The sequence below is a fragment of the Rhincodon typus genome, chromosome 22 (genome assembly GCF_021869965.1).
Source record: "Rhincodon typus isolate 14 chromosome 22, sRhiTyp1.1, whole genome shotgun sequence".
Classification (NCBI taxonomy): domain Eukaryota; kingdom Metazoa; phylum Chordata; class Chondrichthyes; order Orectolobiformes; family Rhincodontidae; genus Rhincodon; species Rhincodon typus.
The window spans coordinates 877,170-888,414 of NC_063353.1; the positions used below are offsets into that span (position 1 = coordinate 877,170).

The 11,245-nt window shown below is 43.5% G+C and overlaps 1 protein-coding gene across 1 annotated transcript in view; it reads right to left on the reverse strand.

The window, feature by feature from the left end:
• The window catches only part of LOC109933445 (lamina-associated polypeptide 2, isoforms beta/delta/epsilon/gamma), a 29,760-nt gene extending 18,772 nt beyond the window's left edge, over window positions 1-10,988 (reverse strand). Inside the window, exon 1 of the mRNA XM_048610386.1 lies at window positions 10,683-10,988. Within this exon, the coding sequence (XP_048466343.1) occupies window positions 10,683-10,913 (231 nt within the window). The 5' untranslated portion in view covers window positions 10,914-10,988. The remainder of the gene's footprint in view (window positions 1-10,682) is intronic.
• Between the last annotated feature and the right edge of the window lie 257 nt (window positions 10,989-11,245).

The following is an 11,245-nucleotide window of genomic DNA, read 5'->3' on the forward strand; positions in this document are numbered from 1 at the left end:
GATTTCTAACTAAAACCTCAGAATAAGGGGTTGCTCATTTAAGACAGAGATTAGGAGGAATTTCTGCTCTCGGGCAATAGTCAATTTGGAACAAAAAACAGAAGTTGCTGGAAAAGCTCAGCAGGTCTGGCAGCATCTGTGAAGAAAAAAAAAATCAGAGTTAACGATTTTGGTCTGGTGACCCTTCCTCAGAACTGATGGTAGCTGGGAAAACGTCAGTTTACATGCAGAAAATAGAGAGGGGTGGGGTGGGGGGTAAATGATACGATAGAGCCTAAAGACAGAGAAGAACTGTTGGACAGACAAAGGAGTTGATAATGATCTGGCTGGGAGGGTAAATAGTTGTTAATGGGGACTGGGAATGACTAACAACAGGTGGCAGGCTATGTGATAACAAGGTGTGTGGGGTAGGGGGCTAGGACATGGGAGAGTTTAGGCCCTAAAATTATTGAACTCGATATTGAGTCCAGAGGGCTGCAGGGTCCCCAAGCGGAAAATGAGGTGTTGTCCTTACAGCTTGCATTGAGCTTCACTGGAACACTTCAGCAAGCCAGAGACAGAGATGTTGGCTAGGGAGCAGGGTGGTGTGTTGGAAGTGGCAGGCAAAAGGTAGCTCAGGGTCTTTTTTGCAAGCAGACCCTAGATGTTCTGCAAAGTGGTCACCCAGTCTGCGCTTCGTTTCCCCAACGTACAGGAGACCACATTGTGAGCAGCAAATGCAGTAGACTAGATTCTGGGAAGTGCAGGTGAAGTGTTGGGCTTCACCTGGAAGGTATGTTTGGGCCCTTGGATACTGGGGAGGGAGGAAGTAAATGGGCAGGTGTTGCACCTTCACCAGTTATAGGGGAAGGTGCCTTACAGCCGTGGGGTGGGTGTTGGGGGTGAAGGACATGCGGACCACGGTGGCCCAGAGGGAATGGTCCCTGCAGAAGGCAGACAAGGGAGGGGAGGGGAATGTGTGTCTGGTGGTGGCATCTCGCTGGAGGTGACGGAAATGGCATCTGATGATCTTCTGGATGTGGATGCTGGTGAGATGGTAGGCTGTATGACTATGACACTATTTCTGTGGTGTTTTAAAGAATCATCAAAATAAAATTATACCCTCTTATTCCCCTTACAAGTGGGAAATTTCTCCCCATCTACACTATCCAGCCCATTCTTGATTTTGAAAGCATCTATCAGATCTTCTCCAAGGCGAACAGTCCCAACTTCTTCAACCTATCCTCATAATGAAATTCCTCATCACTAGAACCATTTTGTAAACCTCTTCTGCACTCTTTCCAATGTATTTGCATCCTTTCTGTAATGTGGCACCCAAAACCATACACAATACTCCAACTGAGGTCTAACAAGTTCAACATCACTTCCCTGCACCTGTACTCTTGGTCACGATTATTAAAGCTTAAGACACTGTATGTTTCATTAACTGTGCTCTCTACCTGTCCTGCCACTTTCAATGATCTATATCCATATACATCCAAACCTCTCTGCTGTTGGACCCCCAATAGAATTGTACCCCTGTAGTTCCTGTCTTTCCTTTCAGCTTTATATTTTTTGCAACACCATTTTCCTTAAGTCATTTCCAGAAATTTGTTGATATACACGGACAAGCCTCTGTTTCTGCATTCCCTTTAAAATTGGACCATTTAGTTCATATTAAACCAACTTGATTGAATTTTTCGATGAGGGAACCAGGTGTAGATGAGGGTAATGCATTTGACATATCCAACTTGGGCTTCAGGAAAGCTTTTGACAAGGTCGTAAATTGCAGATATAGATGGGCTGATCAGTGGCAAATGGAATTCAAGATGAACAGTAAGACCTTGCGAATGGGTGTTACCTGTCCATCAGTTCCCTAAAGGTATCAGGACAGGGAGATAAAGTGGCTCAGAAGGCAGATGGGATACCTGCCTTTAGTAGCTGAAGGATAGAATTTAAGAGCAGGAAGATGATGCTGGAACAGTATAAAATGGCACAGAGGTAGTGTCCCTACCTCTGAGTCAGACTGCCTGGGTTAAAGTTTCACCTGCTTCAGAGATGTGTTAAAACACTCCTGAACAGACTGATTAAAAATATCTAAAACACTGGTTGGGCTACAGCTAGAGTATTGCTTACAGTTCTGGAATCCACCTTATAGGAAGGATGTGATTGCATTGGAGAGGATGCAGAGGAAATTTACCAGGATGTTGCCTGGGCCGGACAGTTTTAGTTATGAAGAGAAATTGGATTGACTGGGGCTGTTTTCCTTGGAGGAGAGGAGACTGGAGCTGGGCAGGGTGGGGGGAGAGATCACATGATTGATTACCCATCAATATCTGTCTGCAGCCTCAGTCCTCCTAACAGCTCACATTCCCACCTAGCTTTGCATCAAAAAGTTTACATTACCCTGTTTTCTCATCAAAGTCATTAAAATAGTTTGTAAATACATGAAGCCCCAGCACAGATCCTTGCAAAACTCCACAGCCTGACAAGCTGAAAAAGTCCTATATGTCTCTCACCTCTGCTTTCTGTCACTTAACCAATTCTCTAACTATATCATTTCCCAACTCCAGGAATCTTCATCTTGTAAATTAATCTTTCGTCTAGCATCTTATGATGTGCCTTTTGGAAATCCAAGTATACTACATTTACTAGTTCCCTGTTATCGACCCTACTATTTATATCCTCGAAAATAAAATTCGAATTTGTCAAACAGAATTACTCTTTGCAAAAACATGTTGACTTAGAAATTCAGAGTATAATTAGATCAAGTAAATTAAGAATTCATTAATAATTGATTCCAGCACTTTCCCCATGTGAGTCAAGATAACTGGCCTGTAGTTCAATTTATTCTCTCCCTCCTTTCCTGAATAGCAGTGTTACATTTGTTAACTTCCAATCTGCTCAGACTTTTCTAGAATAAAGGGAATTTTCTAAATTCATACCTAGGAGTACGCATTTTTGCTTCAGCTATCACTTTCAGAATTTCAGGTTGTGGACCATCAGATTCTAGGGATTTGTCTAATTTTAGGCCTTTGAGATTTTTAAAATCTGCTTATATTACCTTAAATTTCGCAGCTGTTAGTGTTGAGGCAAAACTTGATTCCTGATATCTAACCTGTGTGTTGTATTGTGAAGACAAACAAAACAATCATTCAAAGTCATTTCCTCATTCTCCATGATAATCTCTGTAAAGGATAGTTCGACTCTAAAAGGAAATATTGCTAGAGCCGTTCATGGGTAATTAATAAAAACAAAGTAGCATCAAGCATGCAACCCCACAAGCATTAAGTACAGAACCCTGACACTACACCTGTGCATGTAATGGATATGAATGCGTGGTTAGAATTATTAGTGGCTGAGAGGACAAGCAGCGTTAATTCAACAAGGAGCATAACAGAATAACATAAGCGCGAATAACAAGCACCAGGAGAAATACTTGATCCTTACACTGCGCATGGGGAGACAATGGCCTAATAAGATTATTGCTTGACTATTAATCGTGAAACTTGGCTAATGGTCTGGGGACCTGGGTTTGAATTTAGTGGAATTTGAATTCAATCAAAAAAGTCTGCAATTAAGAATCTACTGATGATCATGAAACTATTGTCGAACGTCAGTAAAAACCCATCGAGTTCACTAAAGTCCTTCAGAGAAAGAAATCTACCATCCTCACCTGGTCGTGCCTACCTATAACTCCAGGCCCACAGCAATGTGGCTGACTCTTATTTGCCCTCTGAAATTGTCGAGCAAGCCACTCAGTCATAGCAATTGCTACAAAGTCTCAACAAAGATATGGAACCAGACGGACGACCTGGCATCGACCTAGACGATGGCCCTGTGAACCCTGCAAAGTCCTCCTTACTTGCATCACAGACTAATCAAGCAACAGCCTGATACAGTCATACTCATGGAGACATAACAGACAATTACCATCCCTGGATATGTCCTGTCCCACAAGCAGGACAGACCTGGCAGAGGTGGTGGCACAGAAGTATATCGTCGGGAGGGAGTCCCTGAGAGTCCTCAACAAAGACTCCAGACCCATTAAGGTTCATAGCTTCAGGTTAAACATGGGAAAGGAAACCTTCTGCTGATTACCAGTATTGTATTCACTCGGCTGATGAATCAATTCTCCTCCAGGTTGAACAGTACTTGGAGGAAGCACTGAGGGTGGCATGTGTGCAAAATGTACTCTGAGTGGGGGGTTTCAATGTCGACACCAAGAGCAATTTGACAGCAGCACGCATGATCAAGCTGATCGGGTTCTAAAGGACACAGCTGGTAGACAGAGTCTGTGGCAGGTGGCTAGGGAACCAATGAGAGGGAAAAAAATTACCAATCTGCCAGCTGCAGATTCATCTGTCCAAGACAGTATCAGTAAAATTGATCAATGCACAGTCCTTGTGGAGACGAGGTTCCACCTTCACATTGAGAATAATCTCCAAGGTGTTGTTTAGCACTATCACCTTGCTAAATGGGACAACCTTCAAACTGGTCTAGCAACTCAATGGGCATCCATGAAGTGCTGTGGGCTATCAACTGCAGCAGAATTGTATCCCAACACAAACTGTAACCTCATGGCCTGGCATTTCCTCCACTCAACCATTAGCATTAAGCCAGAGGATCAACTGCGGTTCAATGGAGAATGCAGGAGAGCATGCCAAGAGCAGCACCAGCATACGGAAAAGTGAGGTGTAACAGCATAAGCAGAAAGTGACAGAAAAAGCAAAATGATCCTGCAACCAACAGATCAGATCTAAGCTCTCCAGTCCATTCACATCCAGTCATGAATGGTGGTGTTTTATTAATCAAATCACTGGAAGAGGAGCAGCTCCATAAATACCCCCATCCTCACTGCTGGAAGAGCCCAATAAAGCGGTGCAAAAGGTAAGGCTGCAGCACTCACAACAACCTTTAAACACAAGTGCCAAGTGGATGATTCATCTTGACTTCCTCCAGCGGTTCCCAACATCATAGATACCAGTCTTCAGCCAATTTGATTCACTCCATGTGACGTCAAGAAAAGATTGGAGGCACTGGATACTGCAAATAAATGGGCCCTGATAACATTCCGGCAATAGTACCGAAGATTTGTGTTCCATAACTTGCTGCACCCCTAGCCAAGCTGTTCCAGTATAGTTACAACACTGGCATCTACCCAACATGGAAAATTACCAAGGTATGGCCTGTGCACAAAAACAGGACAAATCCAACCCAGTCAATCATCCCCCATCAGCCTACTCTTGATCATAACTAAAGTTATGGAAGATGTGACCAACAGAGCTATCCAGCAGCACCTGCTCACTGACACCCAGTTTGAGTACCATCAGAGCCACTAAGCTTCTGACCTCAATACAGCCTTGGTTCAAACATGGACAAAAATGCTGAATTCCAAAGATGAGGCAAGAGTGACACCCCTTGACATCAAGGCTGCATTTAACCAAGGAACCCTAGCAAAACTGGAATCAATAGGCATCAGTGGACAAAACGTCTTCTCGTTGGAGTCATACCTTGCAGCAAGGAAGACGGTTGGGGTAAGTCATCTCAGCTCCAGGTCATCTCTGCAGGAGTTCTTTAGGGTAGTGTCCTAGGCCCAACCACCTTCAAGTGTTCCAATGACCTTCCCTCCATCAAAAGGTGGGGAGTGGCGATATGCGTGATGATTGCACATTGTTCAGGACCATTCGTTGACTCTTCAGACCCTGAAGCAGTCAATTTTCAAATGTAACAAGATCTGGTCAGTACTCAAGGCTTGAGCTGACAAATGGCAAGTAACATTTGCACCACATAAAAGCTAGGCAATGCCCATCTCCAATAAGAGACAATCTAATCACCGATTCTTAATATTCATTGGTGTTACCATCATCAATCCCCTCTATCAATATCCTGGGGGTTACCAGTGACCAGAAACTAAACTGGTCGCATTACATGAACACAGAGGGTCCATGAGCAGGTCAGAGGCTAGGGATACTGCAGAGAGTAGCTTACTTTCTGACTCCCCATTATTTACAAGGCACAAGTCAGTGTGCGTTTTAATACTCCCCACTTGCATGGGTGGGTGCAGTTCCATCAACACTTAAGAAGCTTGACACCATCTAGGACAAAAACAGCCCACTTCATTGGCACCACATCCACAAGCATCCACTCACTCCACCACTGACACTCAGTAGCAGCAGTGTTACTATCTACAAGATGCTCCGTGGAAATTCACCAGAAGATCCTTAGGCACCATTTCCATCTAGAAGCAGCAGACACATGAGAACACCACCACCTGCAAGACCCCTCCAAGCCACTCACCACCCTGACCTGGAAATATATTGCTGTTCCTTCACTGTTGCTGGTCAAATCCTGGAATTCCCTCCCTCTCAGGGCACTGTATGGTTACTTACAGCTCGTGAACTGCAACAGTTCAAGAAGGCAGCACATCACCTCCTTCACAAGGGCAACTAGGGACGGGCAAGAAATGCTTGCAAGCCAGCGAAACCTATGTCTTGTGAATGAATGAAAAATAGTTCATTTACTCTGAATTTTAAAACTCCCCCAAATCTGTTTCCTTTTTTCACCTTCAGCAGGCAATAAAGATAAAACAGGTGTTAAAATGACTGTAATTCTTTATTGCTAGACAATCTGATAGTCTACCTCTTTGAAAAATAGAGTTTTGATCCAGATTTTGCTGTCACACTTATAATTTGAGTCAAGAGAAACAAACGAGGTAGCTGAATAATTGCTTATTGGGACACTCAGGTGATGGTCGAAGGGAGAAATGTAGCTGTTTATGGCCGAGGACAATTATTTAATAATTTGAAGCCTTTGAGTACTTCCCTGCCCCCGGATTAGGAGTTATACATTTGTTGCAAAGAGTAGGAAATTACTGAAAGACAACTGGCAAAAAAAAATCCAATTTCCGATCTACAAACAGGAAAGATAGTGAGCGTTGGCTTCCACTGGCAAGTTATAATTTTTTATTCAAAGCAGCTTCAAGGCAAAATATCCTTGCAATGAATTTGTTAGTAACATTCATCAATGCAGTTTGAAGGTAATTTAGCAGAATCAACAACTGTAAAAATTTTAGCAAGTCACAGCAAAACTTCAAACTAGGAAGTAACATTCTAAAACCTGATTATGACATCTGGTCTTGGACTTCTGTCAGAGACACAGTGGAGTACATCCAACAATAGTCCAGCCATTCCCCTGGAAAGAGTTACAATCTGCATCTGAAGTGACCATATTTCTAAATGTGATCCAGCTAAAAAACAAAAGTGGGAAAGTAGAATTGAGCTTGATGTTGTGCTTTGATCTAATGGAATGATGGAAAAGGATTGTATGACTTATCCCTGCTCCCATTTCTTATCTACTAAAATTCTCAAAGCTCCAACATACTATTCATCAGCTCTACCAGTTGGTTACAGCTACTAGATTCAAATTCAGTTGAAGTTTACCATTAAGAAATGAGATAAACAGTGAAACTAGGATTGCAACTGAATAACAACACCTATTAAGAACTGGCTTTAACCTAGTGTTAGTCAATAGAAATATACTTAGAGGCACAGACAAGGGGACAGTTTTAGAGATGGGCATTGATTTGAGTGGATGCCTTACAAACAGACACAACACAGTAATTGTGCTTCACATGCACAGAAATAGTCATAAACAATTTAAAAGAAAAAGAAGATTGGGATTGTCATAACACAAGAAAAGAAGAGAGGCTCTATAGACATGCACCTGACAGGGTCAACCATATCCCACGTATGTAGACAAAATCTAACTGCCAATGAAAGTGACTCGATAGCCAAATCTATTGAGTGGGCAGGGAGAGATCTTAAATACCAAGGCTGAGTTAGAAAGAAGACGAGATAGAAGACTGGCTAACTTAAAAGAAGATAGAGTTGGGGTAAAGGGGAAATTTTCATATGGCAACCTGTAACTACTGAAGTGCCACAGAGATCAGTGCTGGGACCGTAACTATTTATAACATATGCTGATGATGGAGTGAATGTACTATTTGCCATGTTTTGTGGATGATAAATAACAGACGAGGAGTGGTGAGGATAACACAACGTGGCAGAAGGATACAGACAGGTGAGATGAGTGGGCAAAAACTTGGCAGAAGGAATATAAGGAAATGTGGATGGCAGGAAGAAGAGCTGAATATTATTTAAATGGGGAAAGACTGCAAAAACTTGGGGAACAGCAGGATTGGTTGTGTCTTAATGAATGAATCAGAATAAGCTAGCATCCAGTTCAACCAGTAATAAAGAAGGCAAATGAATTTTGGACTTTATTTCAAAGGAAATGAAGTATAAAAATTTGGAAGTATTGTGAAAACTTTACAAGTTACCAGTCACACCACAGTTCATAGAGTTATACAGCATGGAAACAGACCTTATCGTCCAACTCATCCATGCCAACCAGGTTTCCTGAACTGAACTAGTACCATTTGCTTGTGTTTGGCCCATATCCCTCTAAACCCTTCCTATCCATGTACCTGTCTAAATGTCTTTTAAAAGTTGTAATTGTACCCAGCACTACCACTTCCTATGGCAGCTCATTCCACTCATGCGCCATCCAATGTGAAAAAGTTGCCCCTCAGGTCTCGCTTAAATCTTTCACCTTAAACATATGCCCTGTAGTTTTGGACTTGCCTAACCGGGGAAAAGATCTTTCCTATCCACCTTATCTATGCCCCTCACGTTTTTACAAATCTTTATAAGGTCATCCCTTAGCCTCCGACACTCCAGGGGAAAAAGTCCCAGCCTATCCTTACAACTCAAACAGCTAGAACTCTATGAAGAATTTTGAGCTCCTTATCCTTAGATATACTGGCAATGGAAACAGTCCAGGTAAAGTTCACCAGGTCGGACTTGGGCATGGAGAGAGTTTCTCATGAGGAGAGGGTAAGTCAGCTGGGTTCATGCTCATTGGAGTTTAGAAGAATGAGGAGAGACCTTATTGAAACATACAAGATTCTTATGGGCTTGATAGGGTAGGTACAGAGAAGTTGTTTCCCCATGTGGGACAGTCTATAGTCAGAGGGCATAATCTTGGAGTCAGATGTCACCCATTTAAGACAAATACAGGGAGGGTTTTTCCTCAAAGGGAACTCAAGCCATGAATTCTTTACCGCAGAAAGGTGCAGAGGCTGGGTCGTTAATATTCAAAAGCTCACATTATTGAATTTTTATTCAGTAAGGGAATCAAGGGTAATGGGGAAAATGACAGGAGAGTGAAGTTGAGAATTATGAGATCAGCCATGATCGCCCTAGATGGATAAGCAAACTCAATTGGCTGAACGGTCTTCTTTTATTCTTACCTCTGTAAGACGTATGAAGATGACATAATTGTCAAATGTGTGGGAAGTCATGAATGCTTATAACTAAGTTTGGCTTATCTTTGAAGCATCAACTATTAAAAATGTAATCCATCCTTTAACTTGAAATATTCTTCATTCGTTAATGTTTAAATTCTGTCAACTTTAGTCAGTGTACTCCAGTGAAAGTTGCCCAGCAGTTTTCCTTCTGTAGGTATCCTTTCTTTTAAAAAGTTATCAGTCTCCACAGAAATCATAACTAAAATGTGAGAGAGAGGCCATAAAGGACTTGAATACAAGGATGAGAATTTTGACATCATTATGACTATATGAAGGCCAGAAGCCAATAGAGATGAGCACAAAAATGATGGACGGGCAGGACATAATGAGAGATGGTCGCATGGGAATGGGAAGTGAAACAACGGAAAAATATGCTCTGGGTACGGCGAAAAATATGAATGGAACCAGGAGAGGACCTAGCTAGTCCTAACTAGCTGAATAATAGTGGAGTGGCATTCAATAATGTTGGGGTGTCAGGCTGAATGACAGATAGTTCCTCATGTTCCACTTGTGGAACTAATGGCGACATTTCCCCGTGGCTGTCCTCAAGCTGACAAGGATTGTCCATGTTTTCCATGGATGGGTGAAATCTGGGATTTCACCGCTTGGGTCAGTTATTGGGTCACGGTTGGTGATAATTGCAGTCAATGTGCCCCAATGAGAAGCGGGACAGACTGTTGTTGGTATGTGTGCTTCTGAACAGCAAAACGGGAAATGCAAGTTAAACAAAAGATCAGCTGAACCTGTGTGAATAAAAACAAAATACCGAAGATACTGGAATTATGGAATAAAAAGAATGTTGAAGAAACTCAGCAGGTCTGGCGGTATCTGTGGAGAGAGGAACTGAGTTAACATTGACTTTTTCAGAACTGGATTCAGAACTTGTGACAATGTATTCCTTCGAAAGATCAGTCCTGATATGGACAGCAAATGCTAACATTATTTCTCTCCGCGATGCGGAGATGTGCAGGCTAGGTGGATTCGCTATGTTAAACTGCCAATAGTGTCTACGGTGGGAAATGCAGGGAGAGGGCATAGAGTGGGATGCTCTTCAGAGGGTCGGTGTGGACTTGAGGGGCCAAATGGCCTGCTTCCACACTGCTGGGATTCTAACGAAAATTCTATGCAGAGTTTCTCCATCACTTTCCGTTTATGTTTGAAGAGTTTCGCCTGTGGAGTTTTTTTTTGGTTTTCATACATGAACGGAAGTTGATTAAATTGGCGCCACTTTCTGATTCTGATGGAGCATTCATAAACATTGAGCGGGAACTCGGGGAGAAAGGGACGGAGGGTTTACTAATGTCCCAGGCCACCCACTCCCTGCCTTCCTCACCCTGCCTGCTCGGCCCCGGCCTCGGGTTGCCCCCAGTCCGCTGTCCGCCTCCTCATCGCTGGAGAAGTCCGTGCCGCGGCCACTGTTCCGCGCCGTCAGGTGCTGGAGGTAAAGCTGGACGTAGACATCTTTGCGCTGGTCCCCGAGCGGCAGCTGCACGCTGTGGGCGATCAGCTCACTCTTCAGCCGCTCTTTGGTCAGCACCGACGGATCCTGCAAATACTCGGGCATCGCGGCTCAAGCTCCCGCTAGGCCTCGGAACTCCCGCTCTGCCACCCACCAACAACGCGGGCCGTCAATGGCCCTGGGGCCGCACTAACACGCGTCCCTATTGGACAAAGTGTGTAACTAGGCGGGGCTGTAACCCAGGGTAACGGGTCAGGCGGGAAGGAGGAGGGCCATCCTGGCCATGGTCCACATTGTCATCCTCACAGCTCCGCAGGATACGGGGCAGCCTCTCGTTTCCTCAAAGCAGTCTGCTCAATCCAGGGATAGTAGGAACTGCAGATGCTGGAGAATCTGAGATAACAAGGTGTAGAGCTGGATGAACACAGCAGGCCAAG